Source organism: Macaca nemestrina, chromosome 3, assembly GCF_043159975.1.
Source record: "Macaca nemestrina isolate mMacNem1 chromosome 3, mMacNem.hap1, whole genome shotgun sequence".
Taxonomy (NCBI): domain Eukaryota; kingdom Metazoa; phylum Chordata; class Mammalia; order Primates; family Cercopithecidae; genus Macaca; species Macaca nemestrina.
This window is the reverse complement of record NC_092127.1, coordinates 89,788,044-89,807,829: the sequence shown is the minus strand read 5'-3', so window position 1 is coordinate 89,807,829 and position 19,786 is coordinate 89,788,044. Positions and strand designations below refer to the sequence as shown.

Below are 19,786 nucleotides of genomic sequence, written 5' to 3'. Positions count from 1 at the left end.
AGCCCTTTGTCAGATGGATAGATTGCAATAATTTTCTTCCATTCTGTAGGTTGCCTGTTCACTCTGATGGTAGTTTCTTTTGCTGTGCAGAAGCTCTTTAGTTTAATTAGATCCCATTTGTCAATTTTGACTTTTGTTGCCATTGCTTTGGTGTTTTAGTCATGAAGTCTTTGCCCATGCCTATGTCCTGAATGGTATTGCCTAGGTTTTCTTCTAAGGTTTTGATGGTTTTAGGTTTTATGTTTAAGTCATTAATCCATCTTGAGTTAATTTTTGTATAAGGTGTAACGAAGGGGTCCAGTTTCAGTTTTCTGCATATGGCTAGCCAGTTTTTTCAGCAGCATTTATTAAATAGGGAATCCCTTCCCACTGCTTGTTTTTGTCAGGTTTGTCAAAGATCAGATGGTTGTAGATGTGTGACATTATTTCTGAGGCCTCTGTTCTGTTCTGTTGGTCTATATATCTGTTTTGGTACCAGTACCATGCTGTTTTGGTTACTGTAGCCTTGTAGTATAGTTTGAAGTCAGGCAGCATGATGCCTCCAGTTTTGTTCTTTTTGCTTAGGTTTGTCTTGGCAATGTGGGCTATTTTTTGGTTCCATATGAACTTTAAGATAGTTTTTTCCAATTCTGTGAAGAAAGTCATTGGTAGCTTGATGGGGATGGCATTGAATCTATCAATTACCTTGGGCAGTATGACCATTTTCACAATATTGATTCTTCTTATCCATGAGCATGGAATGTTCTTCCATTTCTTTGTATCCTCTGCTATTTCGATGAGCAGTGGCTTGTAGTTCTCCTTGAAGAGGTCCTTCACATCCCTTGTAAGTTGAATTCCTAGGTATTTTATTCTCTTTGAAGCAATTGTGAAGAGGAGTTCATTTATGATTTGGCTCTCTGTTTGTCTGTTTTTGGTGTATAGGAATGCTTGTGATTTTTGCACATTGATTTTGTATCCTGAGACTTTGCTGAAGTTGCTTATCAGCTTAAGGAGATTTTGGGCTGAGACAATGGGGTTTTCTAAATATACAATCATGTCATCTGCAAACAGGGACAATTTGACTTCCTCTTTTCCTAATCGAGTACCCTTTATTTCTTTCTCCAGCCTGATTGCCCTGGCTAGAACTTCCAACACTATGTTAAATGGGAGTGGTGAGAGAGGGCATCCCTGCCTTGTGCCAGTTTTCAAAGGGAATGCTTCCAGTTTTTGCCCATTCAGTATGATATTGGCTGTGGGTTTTTCATAAAAAGCTCTTATTATTTTGAGATACATTCGTTCGATACCTAGTTTATTAAGAGTTTTTAGCATGAAGGGCTGTTGAATTTTGTCAAAAGCCTTTTCTGCGTCTATTAAGATAATCATTTGGTTTTTGTCTTCGATTCTGTTTATATGATGGATTACGTTTGTTGATTTGCCTATGTTGAACCAGCCTCACATCCCAGGGATGAAGCCAACTTGATCGTTGTGGATAAGCTTTTTGATGTGCTGCTGGATTCGGTTTGCCAGTATTTTATTGAGGATTTTTGCATCGATGTTCATCAGGGATATTGGTTTAAAATTCTCTTTTTTTGTTGTGTCTCTGCCAGGCTTTGGTATCAGGATGATGCTGGCCTCATAAAATGAGTTAGGGAGGATTCCCTCTTTTTCTGTTGATTGGAATAGTTTCAGAAGCAATGGTACCAGCTCCTCTTTGGACCTCTGGTAGAATTTGGCTGTGAATCCGTCTGGCCCTGGATTTTTTTTTTGTTGTTGTTGGTAGGCTATTAATTATTGCCTCAATTTCAGAGCCTGTTACTGGTCTTTTCAAGGTTTCAACTTCTTCCCGGTTTAGTCTTGGGAGGGTGTATGTGTCCCGGAACTTATCCGTTTCTTCTAGTTTTTCTAGTTTATTTGTGTAGAGGTGTTTATAGTATTCTCTGATGGTAGTGTGTATTTCTGTGGGATTGGTGGTTATATCCCCTTTATCATTCTTTGTTGTGTCTATTTGATTCTTCTCTCTTTTCTTCTTTATTAGTCTTGCTAGCAGTCTACCAATTTTGTTGACGTTTTCCAAAAACCAGTTCCTGGATTCATTGATTTTTTGAAGGGTTTTTTGTGTCTCTATCTCCTTCAGTTCTGCTCTGATCTTAGTTATTTCTTGCCTTCTGCTAGGTTTTGAATGTGTTTGCTCTTGCTTCTCTTGTTCTTTTAATTGTGCTGATAGGGTGTCGATTGTAGATCTTTCCTGCTTTCTCTTGTGGGCATTTAGTGCTATACATTTCCCTCTACACACTGCTTTAAATGTGTCCCAGAGATTCTGGTATGTTGTATCTTTGTTCTCATTGGTTTCAAATAATATCTTTATTTCTGCCTTCATTTTGTTATGTACCCAGTAGTCATTCAGGAGCAGGTTGTTCAGTTTCCATGTAGTTGAACGGTTTTGAGTGAGTTTCTTAATCCTGAGTTCTAGTTTGATTGCACTGTGGTCTGAGGCACAGTTTGTTATAATTTCTGTTCTTTTACATTTGCTGAGGAGTGCTTTACTTCCAACTATGTGGTCAATTTTGGAATAAGTGTGATGTGGTGCTGAGAAGAATGTATATTCTGTTGATTTGGGGTGGAGAATTCTGTAGATGTCTATTAGGTCTGCTTGGTGCAGAGTTGAGTTCAATTCCTGGATATCCTTGTTAACTTTCTGTCTTGTGGATCTGTCTAATGTTGACAGTAGGGTGTTAAAGTCTCCCATTATTATTGTGTGGGAGTCTAAGTATCTTTGTAGGACTCTAGGGGTATGCCTTATGAATCTGGGTGCTCCTATATTGGGTGCATATATATTTAGGATAGTTAGCTCTTCTTGGTGAATTGATCCCTTTACCATTATGTAATAGTCTTCTTTGTCTCTTTTGATTTTTGTTGGTTTAAAGTCTGTCTTATCAGAGACTAGAAATGCAACCCCTGCTTTTTTTTGTTTTCCATTTGCTTAGTAGATCTTCCTCTATCCCTTTATCTTGAGCCTATATGTGTCTCTGCACCTGAGATGGGTCTCCTGATTACAGCACACTGATGGGTCTTGACTCTTTATCCAATTTGCCAGTCTGTGTCTTTTAATTGGAGCATTTAGCCCATTTACATTTAAGGTTAATATTGTTATGTGTGAATTTGATCCTGTCATTATGATGTTAGCTGATTATTTTGCTCATTAGTTGATGCAGTTTCTTCCTAGCATCAATTGTCTTTACATTTGGCATGTTTTTGCTGTGGCTGGTACTGGTTTTTCATTTCCATGTTTAGTGCTTCCTTCAGAGCTCTTGTAAGGCAGGCCTGGTGGTGAGAAAATCTCTCAGCATTTGTTTGTCTGTAAAGGATTTTATTTGTCCTTTACTTATGAAGCTTACTTTGGCTTGATATGAAATTCTGGGTTGAAAATTATTTTCTTTTAGATGTTGAATATTGTCCCTACTCTCTTCTGGCTTTTAAGGTTTCTGATGAGAGATCTGCTGTTAGTCTGATGGGCTTTCCTTTGTGGGTAACCAGACATTTCTCTCTGGCTGCCCTTAACATTTTTTCCTTCATTTCAACTTTGGTGAATATTATAATTTTGTGTCTTGGAGTTGCTCTACTCGAGGAGTATCTTTGTGGCATTCTCTGTATTTCCTGAATTTGAATGTTGGCCTGCCTTGCTAGGTTGGGGAAGTTCTCCTGGATAGTATCCTGCAGAGTGTTTTCCAACTTGGTTCCATTCTCCCCGTCACTTTCAGGCACACCAATCAGATGTAGATTTAGTCTTTTCCCATAGTCCCATATTTCTTGGAGGCTTTGCTTGTTTCTTTTTACTCTTTTTTCTCTAAACTTCTCTTCTTGCTTCATTTCATTCATTTGATCTTCAATCACTGATACCCTTTCTTCCACTTGATCAAATTGGCTACTGAAGCTTGTGCATGAGTCACAAAATTGAGATAAGAGGTAGGAGACTTCAAGCACAGTGGCTCAGCACATGTGTGTTCAGGGCAAGTGAAGGTTCTCCTCCACTGGATTCAATGACTAAAGATTATGAAGATACCAAAAACGCAAGAAGTCATAGGAGATAGCTTTTCTCAATGGCAAAGATAACACAAGTAGAATGGTTAAGAAGGAAGGTTTATTGGCTTCAATTCCCCAGCTGATGTTCAACACTTTATTTAGTTCTCATTTGGATTTTAGACATTTGCTTGAAAAATAATTTTACATCAATTTCAATTTCTTTGGAAAGCCCCCACATGTAATTTATTGATAACATCTCTGAAGAGCAGAATTAATGATATTTCCCAGCTGTTGCTGCAGATCAGGTAGAGTATAGGAGGCTGAAGACTGCCACAATGGAAAACATCTGTATTGTCTCAAAACATTAGGATGGTACGGATACTGCAGTAGGAAAGAAGAGACACTGTATTAACATTTAGACAACCCACGTGCTTCCATGTGAGAGTCCAAGGAGCATTTGAAATGCCTAAGTGAAAATCTGTCTGTTCTCAGTCACTCTAATCCCACCCCCATGCATTTGGGTCAAGTCAAGTCAAAGGAAAGTTCATCTTTTTTGGTTTTCTCTTGTGTTTTCCTCAACTTTAAGCTCACTCACAACATTCTGAGTGTGCCTGTCGTTTAGACTTCAATACCACATTAGCATCTTCAAAAAATCATTCTTTTGTGCCCATGTTCCTGGTATAATAAGGAACATAAAATACAACAATGGATAATAACTTGTGATAAGTTTTTGCTATTTGTCGCATTCTTCATGCATTTTCTCACTTAAACTTCAACCTAAACATCAACACTAGGAGGTAGGTTTTCATATTATTTTGATTTTAGAGATTATAAACACCGAGACTTAGAAAGATTTGTAACTTTGTCTGGTCGCACACCTAGTATAGAGTTTTGGAATTAAAACTCAAATACAAATTTGCACACGTTATAAGATGATAAATAACTTGCCCGAAAGAACTGATAATTTAACAAATTTAAGACCATGCCAGAAGTTTAAAAGACCTTTGATACAGAGATGTTTAAGGATTCTTAGAAGTAGAGAATAAAGTCGATTTGTATTAATTCCAAGATACTTCATTCTTGTGAATATTAGAAACGTAACATTTACATTAGAATTAGTGCCCTTTCTACAAACCAACTTCTCATGAATATTTTTAGAAAATGATGGTCTTTGTGACTTTTTAATAATTTTTAAAATATATGAGTATATGCATATGCATATATAAGAAAAATATATGCACATAATTCAGAGAATACAAGACGGCAGAAAGAAGAAAGTAAAAGTAATCCATAATGCCCCAACCTAGAAATAGTCATCCTCAATGTTTTCTTGAATTTCTATCAACTTTTTACTAGACATATGTATAAGTTTTACTGCTCTTGTTGAAAATTTGAGATATTGTATATAAAATTTATATTCTTTATTATATTAGCCTAAATTATATCATGAGAATCTCCCAATGATGTCATTTCTTTTTGATGGCTTCATTCATTTCTAATAGCTGATTGGAATTTATTAAACCATTTTCCTCATGTTGAAATTTAGAATGTTTCTAATGTTTGATATTACAGAAACAAGTAAACATGCTGAAACACATATGTTTGTTTGAATAGTTGATTATTTCTGTAGAATAGATTTCTAGAAATGGAATTGCTGGAACAAAAGATCTAGTTTTTTTTAAGGGTTTCTGACACATATTACCAAATTGCTTTCCCAAAAGGATGTATCAATTACTACTGAAAGTACATGAAAGTGCCTAGCCACCTTAGTCTTACCAATATTGAATGTTACAATTTTTAATCTTATTTTATTGATAGGATTAATTATATTTACATATGCGTATTACTATATGACATTCTCATAAAGTGAATTTAGGCATGCTTCATGACTTCTAATGTTGCTCAACACTGTCCTCTGGTTTTGTTCATCTCTATATTTGCCATCATCCTTTCAATCCTATGATGATGATGATGATGAACATGATGATGATGTCAATGATAATAATGATGATATTAAAGATAACTAACCTTTGATGGCTACTGTTGTCCATATATCCATGCACTCTTGAGGGGCAGTATGGTTTAATAGAAGTGAATAGATTTGCTAACAACAAGATCTACCTTTGAATTCTGGCTCTCCTTCCTATCATCTGATGATTTATGACCAAGTCATGCCTTCTCCGAGTCTCAGTTTTCTCTTCTCTAACATAGTGAGATTGAGACTGACACTGAGCATTGCCTGGGAATCACATAAGATAGTGCAGGTAAGACACTTAGTAGAACAGCTGGTGCTCTGTGGGTGCTAGTTTCTTTTCCTCCTCAACAATGTTGTCGGTTAAAGTGTCTACTATAATAATTTTGTGAGTGCCAAAGAAACACTATTTAAAGTTGAAAATCTTGTGAAAATAAGAATGGGATAGCAGAAAAATCTCAGACTCTGGAGCTAGAAGGCAGAGGTTAGGTATAACTGCCTGTTTCCAGTTGTGCCTCATGTAAATGCAGGTGACAAAATTCATTTTATTAGCTGGTTGTAAGAGTTAAGTGTTAGAGACAGGAAATAGAATTGGCTTAGTTTTCTAAGCTTCAGACAAAAAGTAAGCCAAACATTTACAATAGTGTTTAGTATACTTCTCTTTTACAATAAATTTTACTGAAAAAAATTTTTTGTAAACCATAAAAGTAAAAAAAGGAAAAAGAAAAAACTAGTAAGATCTGCTTAGAAAACAAACCAAATGTAGTTTCACATACCCCAATAATGAAAATGTTGAGGATGTCCTGAAAATTATTTAAATATACAGCCACCTAATGTCAGCTTTATATAGGTGGCAGGTAGAGGCTTCAATGACACCACGTTATAATTATGGTTGTTTAAATAGAATTTTTTTTTTGTTGTTGTTGTTGTTTTTTTTTTTAGCAAAGGTGATTATTCTCTTTTAAAAAAGGCTTAGTGGCTCTGATCATTCAGATTTGCAGTAATCAACATTATTTGGCTTCAGCAGAATAGGAAATGCAAAGCAGCTGTTTTTAGCATCTCACAGAAGTTTTAAACTTTTCTTACATGCTCTCCATGTAAAGACTGAACAGGTAATGGAAAAACGAAGGCACTCTAATTTTTCTCATCCTTCCACCTTTTCATTTTCTGCTAGACAATCCCCTATGGTAGATAAAAAGCAAAACAGAAAACTAACTTAAAATCTACCTTTTCCCAGAGTGAAGCAGGTCAAATCCTTCATTTATTTTTTCAAAAGGTAAAACATGGGTTATTAATGCATCCAATGAAAACTTCTTAGCCATAAAATCAGCCACAAGTTTTGGGACACATTCTTTACTCTTATAGCCTGAAAAGAAGACGGTATCATAGTTAGATTCAACAAGGTTAAGTAGGAGAATTGAAGAGAAAATTTTCCAAATAAATGAAAGTTTAGAAAAGGTGCTGCTTCCAGACTGCAATGACTGAGGTTAATAAGAGATAGAGTACTTCAGTAAGCTTTTATAGAGCTCAGACTTAAAAAAAAATCACAGATAAACAAGGGTCCCTGGTTATTCTCTCTCCCACAGAGAAATCATGGTACTGATGTTATGCCCAAAGGAACATATTTAACAGTTGTCTAAATTTGGGTGTAGATATGAAATATTGTTGTAGATTTCTGTGTCTTACTAGAAATTCCCATGCCTTACACAGTCCCAAGTACAAAAACAGATGGAGATGAATGGTCTTTGTTAATGGTGACATCAGAAATGTCTATTTTGGGACCTTCTGCTTGCATTAGTTCCGTATCTAGTTGATTTGGAGACTATAGATAGAAAATGAATTTTAATTTATTTTTGATCTGCTCTTCAAAACCTTTCCTTATCACTTGTAAAAGGGGAGATATGCTGAGGTTAATGAGAATTTGGCTCCGAGCCTAACCACATACCACCAAAAATAGCTCCCTTCCAGGTGCGTCCAGTCAGTAGCAGCATAGGGTTTATTGAGAGGTTCTGGGAATCAGGAGGTACCCCTACGATGACACTTGTGCCACATGCCTCATGACAACATAACAGGGAAGCCATCTGTAATAAAGTGAACATTTAGCATCCTTAACGTGGAGTCACATAGTTCCTACAATATCATGTAATAGACTTAGCTGGATTTTGAGTGTGTAGAGGGAAGAGATCATGTCTTTTGCTCCTTCATTCCCCTTTTTTGCATAGGATAGTGCTGTGGATTTAGGAAATGCCCAGAAAATGTTTTTTTAATGAAAGAATGGATGAATAAATTGGAGTGCACTTAATTCTTCCTAATAAAGGAATAAAGAGATAGACATCATCACAAATATATATTAAGTCCAGTTCCTTATATAAGCATAGAATTTCATCATCACATAATTCTTAGGCAATCTGTGAGTTGGTTAATTCACTTTTCATTGATTTATTATATAGGTATTTTGAACCCATTACTTTCAACCACATATTTTAATGGGAAACAAAATAAATGATTATATCACCAAAATTTGTCTCTTGTCCACTTGATGGTCTCCTTTTTTTTTTTTTAACATACTCCAATTCTACTGTCCATTTCTCAAAATGGACATGTTTTAAACATTGTTTTTATCTCCCCAAATATATATAGGTTTTACATTAAAATACACTGATTATTAGGGAACCTCAAAGGACAGTTCGGAAAGTATTTTCCAATCAGCTTTCTGAACATGTTCTGTAGTTAGAAAATGGTTTAGGATTGCCCCAAGATATATAATGATTAGTTCTTTGATTTTGGATTCTGGCCTTTGGAAGACCAGACATCCTCAGAACATGTGGCTGTGAGATATTTGGTATCTTGAGATAAGGTACACTCCAGTTCCACATGAGAAAATGGAGGAAGGTATAGAAAAAGAACATTAGGAGAAAAGCTATAGCCCTGGAAAAAGTTGTAATCTCTTGACACTTCATTCATCTGTGGCATTTGTTCGAGGTCAAGGCTGCTGAGAACATTGATCTCAGGGTGCTGCTCCGCATTACCCACACTGCTGGACCCTCTAGAAAATCTCAGCAATGGAAATGTGTTGGACTCTGGAGACTTTTTCAGTAGGATTCTAGAGAACTCTGGGTAGGTGAAATATAGCTAGAGATGTGTTTTCCATTGCCTTTGATATTTGTAACTGTTTGAAAGTAATACCATGCAATAAGCCAAAGATGGTGTAAGTACTGCAAGATTGGAAATAGTGTTTCATATCAATAATGCCAACTGAGGCTGGGCATGGTAGCTTGTTCCTATATTCTCAGCATTTTTGGAGGGTAAGGTAGGAGAATTACTTGAGCTCAGGAGGTTGAGGCTGTAGTGAGTTATAATTATGCCACCACACTTCAGCCTAAGTGACAGAGTGAGACCCTGTCTCAAAGAAAAAGAGAAAAGGACAGCTGACATTTATTGGGAGCTTACCATATGACACGTGGCACTGTGCTAAGTACATTACATGCATTGTCTCATATAATCTATAAACAATGCCATGAGTATGTAGCTTTGAAATTTGGGGGGTGGTAAACATCTGTTGACTTTTGAAAGTATTCAGTCCTTCTAGTATTGGGTACTAGTTTTGTACCAGGTACTGTCCAGTTTCTGTGATAAAATATAGTGATGCATTTGAGCAGTCACTTTCCTTAGGGCATATTTTTGTTAATAAAACAATAGTTGGCCTAAAATTGCTCATTTCTTTTGGCCAAATACTAATATGTAAAAAAAAATTGGAATTTATTAAGAACACATGCAAAATTATTAAATCATTTTTGTTAAGAATGTGGAAGAAAAATAAAACATTCCAATTTGAGAACAGAATTTGTATTATTTATGTTTACTTGAACTTATAATTTTTAATTAAAAATTAACAAAGTTATCTGTAATCGCTCAGTTAAGAAAAACAAGCCCTTATCTTTTCCTCTAGAGGAAATATGACTTGAGACAGGTTGCATAGTTGATAGAATAGAAGATTTCTCATAACAATAAATTAAACAAGCCAGGTAACAAACAGATGATGGGAAATTTCCATTCATCATTAAAAATATCCTTTATACATAAAACATATATTCTGCAGCCTAAATGCATCCTCTAGGTTGCAGAGGCAGAAATCTCAGGGCATATCATGGTACATACCATGGTATCAAGCCGACCGATGACTTCAAACGAAAAATCCACACCTCCATCAGTCATTTCCTTTAGCACCTCCTGAATGGGTTTCTTGTAGTCTTGAGGGTTGATGCATTCAGTGGCACCCAACTCTTTGGCCTTTGCAAATTTGTCCTTGTTGATGTCCACCGCAATGATTCTGGCTGCTCCAGCTGCTTTACAGCCCATAACAGCAGATAGGCCGACCCCTCCTAGGCCAAACACAGCACAGGTAGAGCCTGGGGTTACCTGTATTTTCAGAAAATGCAAGAATAGATTAAGCAACGGTTGTTTGAAAGTGCCTAAGCTTTATAAGGTGCCATGGCTAGTGTTTATCAAGAGCTGCTCAAACTCTTCTGTTCAATCTGTTAACAAAAACTCTTTTGGTTTCAATTGCTTTATTTTTAAATTCAGGGAGTTGAAATTTTTGAGCGGTTCTCAAACTGATGCATATTAGATTCATCTGGGCAGGTTTAAAAATATCCCACAGTCCAGGTCACAGCCCATGTCAATTAAATGAGAATCTCTGCAGGTGGAACTCAGTCCCCAGGTGACTCCAATGGGAAAGTCAGGCTGGGAACCAGGGGACTGGATGATCTTTGAGATCCAGATGGCAGTGATTACAGTCTTGAAGGGACTCTCGATTGCTGAAATCCCTTGATAGCCAGCTTCAGTATCTCATACATACACAAAGGCAATATTTGAAAAATAAAGTAAATGGAAAAGGTTACTCCAAGAGGCTGAAAAATATTCCACTTAAACCATCAGTAATTAACTCCTTGGTTCATTTATGTTTAGTAGTTGTGAGTAGTATATTCCTGCTTTAAAAAATACACTAGTGAATAACACAGCAATGAAATATTAGTCTATATTTTAATAATAAAATCTATTGTTATGAGTATCCTCAGCTTCTGTTCTTGGGTAGGCTCACTTAGATCACCCGTTATAATAGATGAGGCAATTGAACAAGGAACTAAGAGCTAAAGTCATAGAAATTTGGAAAAGGTGCCATCTAATTTTTCTTAGTTGGCTAGGGGCTATTTATTAAACCTAGTCTCCCATAGTCTGCCTTCATTTTGGGTAACATCCTCTTCCTGTTCCAAATAATCTCACTCTTATATTCCCTTAAGGGTGTCCATTCATTCAATAATTCATTCTCCAAGTAGTATTCAATACTATGGGGGACAACACCAGTTTCTATCTTACTTACAAAAATACAAGGCTTGTGACTGTGATTTAAAAGTACTAATAATTATGTATCGTGATCTAAGATTCAGCAGGAGATTTGAGAAAGATGAAGCAAACGCTTCATTTTATTTATTTTTGCTATCTCAGAACTTAGCAGAACCTATGGTGCCTGAGGCATGTGTAGGTGCTTTCCAATTGTTGAATGAATTACTAAATGAGTTCTCAGGCCTAATATTTCATGATCTCATAAAGAGCAAATACAGAAGAGTAATTATTGAAAATGAAATCTTTACATTTTCTTAACTCTCAACAACTTTTTAATCTGATAAACACATGAAATTTCTAGCATGTGCTCTCAATTCTTTCTGGATTGTGTTTCTATTCTTAGCCAACATTCAAAATCTACAAAAATAATCTTTGATTCTTGTGAGAAATTGCTTCCCTTTGGGTTCCTGACAGTCTGCATGTAACTGTTTTTATCACCCGTTGTCATTCTTACCTTGGCAACTTTGACTGCAGACCCATAACCAGTTGAAAATCCACAGCCAATGAGACAGACTTTCTCCATGGGTGAGACTGCGTCAATTTTGGCTACTGCATTCTCATCCACCACCGTGTACTGAGAGAAGCTGCTGACACCGAGGAAGTGGTGGATGGGCTTCCCCCTGCAGGTGAACCTGCTGGTGCCATCCTGCAGGGTCCCCCGAGGATTGCTTGCACTGGGCAGTGCAATACACAGACACACAAAGGCATGAGACAGGAGCATAACTAACGTGCAAACTCAATGTCTGTGCAGGTAGAGCATCAGAAACCTACTCGTTTTTCAAGCAGTAGTTCCTTTCCGAGGTTTTACAAATTCTGCATTTTCCACACTGAGGAACAACGAGTGGGATGACTTTATCACCTGGAGAGAGATAAAACAAATTCTTTTACAATTTCTATCCAGTATTAATAGAGCATAAACTGGAAGCTCACATGTCTTTGAAACATTAGAAGCATGTGTCTTTAAAAGTCTCCAAGAAATACAGTCCAATCACAACTATGTCATTTGTCGTTTCCTGCCACAGCCTTGTTTCCAGTTTGGGTTTATAAGTGCCTGAAGATTCTTACAGACGAAATGCAAATATGGGAAACAACATGGATTAGAAAAATTGCTTCCACTGTATTAATAGTTACTTTTATGTAGTGTATCAATTTCTCCTGGAGGCTTTACAAATGTTTAATTTAATCCTTAACTATTTAAATCTTAATGTAAGTATAAATATAAATTTTAGTTGAAAGTAGGGTATAATAGTGCCACTAGATGTTGATAAGACCTGTTTTTTGTTATAGTTTGATTTACAATAAAAATGAGAATTTTGAACTACTTCTTTTCTTTTCAAAGTGACTAGATTTATCTTTATTATGAAATGAATGCTTTTAAAATGATCTTCGTTCTTTTTTTGAGGAAAACTATCAAAAATGGGACAAAGAACAATTCCAGAAATTCCTCTGGAAATTTCAACCCTCCACAATAAGTTAGGGACTTTTAGGATAAGAACTGACCTTGAAATGTTTTTAGCTGGTAATTTGTGAATTATCTACTTTTCCTGTTATAGTGGAGTGAGCACAGGTAAAAAGTAAGGGTGTCATTTTGTTATTAACTTATTACTAACTAATTAGTGATTACTAGTATTATTTAGTAGTTATTTTTAGTAGTAATTTAGCAGTTATTAGTTATTATTTAGTAGTTATTAATTTATTACTACTAAAGGAATTAGTAGGAGCTGAAACCCAAATTGGACAGTTCATTTTATTTTTCTGTTCACAGTTCAAATAAGTATTTGGTGAAGTGGCAGGTCCAATCTAGTGCCTAAAGTGATTTTCTAGACTGTAATCCCAGCACTTTGGGAGACTGAGGCGGGCAGATCACGAAGTCAGGAGATTGAGACCATCCTGGCTAATATGGTGAAACCCCGTCTCTACTAAAAATACAAAAAATTAGCTAGGCGTGGTGGTGGGCGCCTGTGGTCCCAGCTACTCGGTAGGCCGAGGCAGGAGAATGGCGTGAACCTGGGAGGTGGAAGTTGCAGTGAGCTGAGATTGCACCACTGTACTCTAGCCTGGGTGACAGAGTGAGACTCCGTCTCAAAATAAACAAAACAAAATAAAATAAAATAAAATAAAATAAAATAAAATAAAATGAAAGTGATTTTTTAGAATTAAACATAATTTTTATTTTTAATTACCTATGCTACCTATTCCACAAGTCCAAGAAAAATGGTTGCCCCATAACATTTTGTAGGTAAAATTTATGTGAAAATGATGGTATGGAAATGTCCTAGTTATTCTCCCTTTATAATTAGTAATCTGTAACCAGTCACATTGAAGCATGGCTGAAGGTAATAAGGCAGACATTGTTGATGGTGGATGGCTCCTTCTATGTTTCTTTCATTTCCTTTCACCTAGTCAGTTTCATTGATTCCATGCTCAGGAAGAGAGACCATGTTGGAAGAGGAGATTGGTGACGTGGCTGCATAGGTCACCTAAGAAAACGTCATGTTTATTCAGTTGTAGCCGTGTAGCCTCCACCTTGTGAACTCAGCACAGAACAGTTTCCATACTTATATTTTTTTCCCTCCTCCCATTTCTAGTTGTCTGGGCCCTGACAGAAGAAGACCGTGTTCAGCAACACTAACATGAAGTTATTAGATTATGAATGCCACACTGGTAGGCACTGTGTCCCTTTTGATCCTCACATATCTCCAGGCTCCAACCTGGTGCCTGGCATCTAGCAGATGCTCAGTACATAATGGTTGATGGGTAGAATACATGCCTGCCTGAAGACATACATGCTTGAGTCAGGCAGGCAGAGAGGGAAAGAGGAAACCCCTGAAGTCCTGGCTGCGCGGTGACCTTCTGCAAGCGCTTTGGTCCCTCATTGCCGGTTTCCTCATCCAGGCGGGAAAATCTTAGGATCGTGAACGAGCATGTTTCCTGAGTGTGAATCCTGTACCTGGTTCGACTGTAGTCACCCCTTCTCCAACACTCTCCACGATGCCGGCTGCCTCATGGCCTAAAATCACAGGAAGTGGGGTCACCATGTTACCACTAACCACGTGGTCATCAGTGCTACAGATTCCTACAGCCGCCATCTACAGAGTGAAGAGAAGATGCTTAGATTCCCAAAAGATTATGAGTCTCAGGTGAATTTAAAAATCCCAGTTTCCTGAAATTGTGCTTCCAAAATGTTTTCAAGGGTTTTGCTAATAATCCCTACTATTCCCAAATATGAAAGATTCAGTTTATCCTCTAGGTTAACCAGGCTGAAACCCTCCTCTACCTTCCATTCTTGAATTAAACAATTTAGAATAATCTGTGAAGTAACTGATCTTGAAATAGTGAAGTCTTAAATAATATACAAGAATGCATGCTTTAAAAAAAAAGTAGTAGAAATTGCAAATTAATACATAAAAATATCTAATGCTAATTGATTCTGAAGTCTTGATATATATCCCTTTGAATTTTTTTTCTGTACAAACACATAAATTCTTTTGTATTTTACTGGAATTACACTGTATGCACTTTTAAAAAATTTAATAATTTATATTTATAACTTTCTTTGAAAACAAGTATTTTCTGGATGATTATATAAAAATGACTCAGGATTTTTGTTTGTTTCCGTTTTTTAACTTTTCTGCATTTTTAAAACTTAAATACAAATGGAAAAATGTATTTCACCTTAATACGAACTTCATGGGCCTTGGGAGGGGCAACCTCCACCTCCTCAATGGAAAAGGGTTTCTTTAACTCCCATAGCACAGCTGCTTTGCATTTGATTACCTAGAAAAGCAAACAGAGAGTTGGTACCAGTGTGTTCGCACACTTGCAGTCAGACATTGTGTCATTTAATCTTTGTACATGCAACATCTAGTCCCATGTCTGGTACCTAACAAGTGCTCCATAGAAATGATCACCTCTGATTTATAAAGAGAAAAAAATATATTTTAAAAAAGGAATAACATAAAGAAAGATAAACGGTTAACTATAATAACACACTGAGATAAAATGGAATATATTCATTAAGGCCAGCCTTATGTTGTTGTTGTTGTTTTCTCCAAAGTTGTTTAATCCTGACATTTCCTAATGCTGTGCTGAAAACATCTCTTCACCCGCAATTATTGGCTGGTACATGAAATTCTAAGTCACCTTCATTTTGCTAACAGAGTCAGTGTCTGTTCAAATAAAATACACTGCTTTCTTGCTCAATTTTCTGCTTAGGCCAAAAGGATCTGACTTTGTAAGGATACATTTATCTTCCTGCCTGGGATGGCATCTCTTTCTCTCTCTCTTTTCCTATTCTCCTCTTTTAATTTTCTCTCTCCACCACTTCTGTGTGTTACTTCTTCCAACACCCATTTGCAACTTAGCTTTGAGAGCCTGTACTGTTACCTGATCTATGTGTAGAGACTCCTTCCAGCTTTGACTTGAGCCCCAAATTACAAAGGTTGGAGTTGGTTTTGTGTGTGTGTGTGTGTGTATACACTCAGACCTACACATACATATTTCAAAATTGGAGACACTGTGTGTTTGAATTTCTAGCTAGCAGATCTTATCCATAGATGTTCTTAAAAATAAAAGATGAACACATAATTTCCAGTGCTTGGTAGTGTACTGTAATATCTGTCGTCATTGTGGTTAAGCATGTACAATTCACAGAACTCTTTCCAGAATCAACAAAATTGCAATTATGATAAAAATTCAATTGAAATGTATTCTTCTGACAATTCATTGTCATGATTTGTCAAATTATTCAACTTTGCAGAATGTTCAACATGATCAATGCAAAATAAATGTCAGAATACTTGGAAGTAAGGTACTAATAGTAGGAGTTCCTGATTATCAGGTGCCTATGATGCGACAGGCACATTGTGGCCTGTGCTGGGTGAGTTATATGCATTATATTTATTTATAAAATTTATCTTTAATTTCAATAGTTTTGGGGGTGCAGGTATTTTCTGGTTACCTGGGTAAGCTCTTTAGTGGTGATTTCTCAGATTTTGGTGCACCCTTCACTCAAGCAGTGTACACTGAACCCAATATGTAGTCTTTTATCTTTCATCTCCCCTTTCAATCTTCCCCCTCGAGTTCCCAAAGTTCATGATATCATTTTTATGCCTTTGTATCCTCATAGCTTAACTCCCTCTTATACATGAGAACATATGATGTCTGGTTTTCCATTTCTGAATTACTTAGAATAATGGTCTTCAGCTCCATCCAAGTTGCTGCAAAGGCCATTATTTTATTATATTCTATTTAATGGCTGAGTAGTATTCCATGGTATACACACACCATATTTTCTTTATCTACTCTTTTGTTGATGGGCATTTAGGTTGGTTCTGTATTTTTGTAATTGCAAATTGTGTTGCTGTAAACAACATGCATTATTTTTAAATCTCATAAGGATGCTACCAGGACAGTGCTATTGAATTACTGGCTTTATTTTACAGCTGAAATAATTGAGGATCCATTGACTCAGTGATTAAATAATTTCTCTAAAGTCTCAAAGCTGGCTTTCCAGAGAATAAAGATGAATCTAACCTTATGTTTTCACTACTTGGTGGCAGTAAAAAGTTAGCAAAAAGTTAAATAGCAACAATAATAATAGTGGCTAATATTTACTGACATTTCTATATACCAAATGCTATTTTAAGTTCTTTATAGTATTAATTTATTGAATTATCACAACACAACTACTTTACAAAATAGATGTTAATATTGTCACCATTTAGCATTTGAGGAAAATATAATGCAGGATGGATAAACATAAATGAAATGCTGACAACAAACTGAGTTATTGATGTTGTGCCCAAGAGGGGAGGAATAATTGTCTATTTCATCAGTTATTATTTCCATTAATATGATTGGTTTATGCTTTTGCTCTAGGAACTCATTATTTCTTTTTAAGTTGAGTTTGGTAAATTTAATTTTTTTGTTAATTATTTTCTACGTGGAATGTATATATTAATCAGTAATGAATGAAAGTGAGGTGGAATAAGAACAGTACCAATGGGATACTCATGTGATTTCCAACCAGTCTTATTGATATGAGCCTGTTTTGTCACAGAGTGTATAGAGAAGCCTCAGAGCCTTTAAGTTGAGTTATCATAGTGAGATATTTTACTGTGCAATACACTGCTAACACAAAAAAGGACTGGAAATTGTTGCACAAATTTTTGTAATTAGACAGTTAAAATATCAGTTGATTATATTGTATTACCACATGCATTTTTGTGCACCTGTAAACACATTGGACAATTAAGAGATTTATGGAAGGCAAAACCAAATATCTGTGTTCCTAGTGCTGATAAGTGATTCAAATTGTATTATTAATTTTCTGTAAGACCATATTGATTTTTATATGGGGAAGATACTGTTCCATAGGATTACTCTGGAAATTGCCAGAATTGTGTCCTGCTAGACCCTTTTAAATCAGAATTTGAATGTTGATGTTGTCTTGCTTAACCTTCATGATTCTAATGCTGTGAGACCAATGAGCATTTTGTAAAGTTTTTTATGTTAAAGTTAAAAGGGTACTTCAAAGTCTTCTAAACCAAATCCTCTCATAAAACTTTCATCAGACTTTCTCGTGTTCACAAAAAAATATAAATACAAATAATAATACATTGAAATTATGGTACCTTAATATAAAGAAAACTTCTTGAGGAAAGACATTTCTAACTTTGGCTTTACAAATTAATCATGATTAGCTTGGAATAATCTATGACTTTATTGCAAATGTCTTTAATGTAGGAAATAAACAATAGATACAGATTCTACACATTCTTTTTGAAGGTATTTAGGAATAGCTTATTTTCACTCTAGTTCAGTATACATTCCATATTGTAGCATATATTGCATATCATATTTCAGTGTATCATTTCTAATTTAGGTATGAATTTTAAATTGTTAATCAAATACTGTATTCCTTTCTTTGTTATATTGATGAGCATATAGTTCCAACAGTAATATAGTTTTTGCTTACTTTTCCTGCTGTGCTCATGTTGATTCTGTCTTCTCTGCAGACCAGGAGACAGGTGAGTCCCTGTGGATTTCTTCCCTGCTCAAGTGCATAAAGCAGGTGTATTGTACAGGTATTTATTATTTTTTTTGCTTGAATAACACCCAATTCCAGTTCCACACATGATCCACATCTTTAAGCCACACCCATCAGATTATTCTCAGACTGTCAAATCATAAAGAAGAGGGCAATGAACCAACAATCAATACATTGATTTTTCCAATTTCAGATAAGATTTTGTTTTCATTAGGTTAAATTTTAAGTTAAAGTGATAAAGCTTAATCACTTTCTCTTCTCCTCACTTTATTCCTCAGCTGTCAAATTTCTTGTTTCTCCTCTCATAATCCCACAGTGGTCGTTCAAAGTTCTGTTTTCCCTTTGTCTGCACTAAGCTCCAGCTTTGAATCCGAATGGTGCAGTTAGGAAGAAGGAGGAGCAAAGAAGCAGGGCAAATAAAGGTGAGAGTCAGGAGCCAGAAGAATGTGTTTGACTCAGGACTCCCCTTCTCTTCATAGAGAATCAGATACTCAATCACAGCAAAGGTGCTCACCCTGCTAGGCACTTTTGCTGCACCTCAAACCAATCAGCATTGACTGAGCCCCTCTGTGTGTCAGGCACTAAGCTGGGTCCAGTGGATGGCAGGGATGAATAAGACATGACCTCTATCTGTGCCACAGGCAGTTTGGGGCAGCAGTGATGGCATGCATTTTGGGACTTGGCAGACCCTATTCCTTACTAGCTCTGCGTACTGGCACTTATTATTTCACTTTCTTTTTTGCCTTAGTTTGTTTACCTGTAAGATGAAGAAGAATAATTCCACTATTTTAAATCACTGTTTAGTGAATATAGCACCATTTTAAAGGACTGTTTAGTGAATATAGCACTATTTTAAAGGACTGTTTAGTGACTATAGCACTGTTTTAAAGGACTGTTTATTGAATAAATGATATAATCTATGTAAAGCACTGATGATGGAGTTTAGCAGGTAGGAGCACCCTACTAAATGCTAGCTACAATTATTATTCCTAAAAGGAAGCTCACAGTCAATGGAGAAAAGATACAAAGGCAGCCAAGTCTACATATCAGCCTGGCGGGGAAATGCGCTATCACAGGAATCAGTTAGTGCTTTGGGAGCAGAGACAGAGGTACTATTCAGAATGAAGGACTCAGGGGAGGCATTGTAGAGGAACAGGTATTTGAGGTAGATTTTAAATAATTGTGGGAAATTGAGACAAATCCTCACTGGATCATTTCTATTGCCCTTTGATCAATGTAACTAGTCTATGCATGGCTGTCCAAGAGTATGAGTTTGATTTTTCTTTTATACACACTTGGAGGCATTACACAGGCAGCTACTTAATCAGATACAGTCTGTCAACATGAACATGTCAACAGAA

The 19,786-nt window shown here is 36.2% G+C and overlaps 1 protein-coding gene across 1 annotated transcript; it reads right to left on the bottom strand.

Moving 5' to 3' along the window:
* Window positions 1-4,138: 4,138 nt before the first annotated feature.
* On the bottom strand, window positions 4,139-18,440 carry LOC105486377 (alcohol dehydrogenase 1A). The gene is made up of 9 exons (XM_071093271.1): window positions 18,354-18,440; window positions 15,050-15,151; window positions 14,325-14,463; window positions 12,146-12,233; window positions 11,829-12,048; window positions 10,130-10,390; window positions 7,917-8,052; window positions 7,199-7,337; window positions 4,139-4,380 (listed from the first exon to the last, which is right to left on the bottom strand). Exons 1-9 carry the CDS (start codon window positions 18,369-18,371, stop codon window positions 4,356-4,358), a joined length of 1,128 nt encoding a protein of 375 aa, XP_070949372.1. The 5' UTR covers window positions 18,372-18,440; the 3' UTR covers window positions 4,139-4,355.
* Between the last annotated feature and the right edge of the window lie 1,346 nt (window positions 18,441-19,786).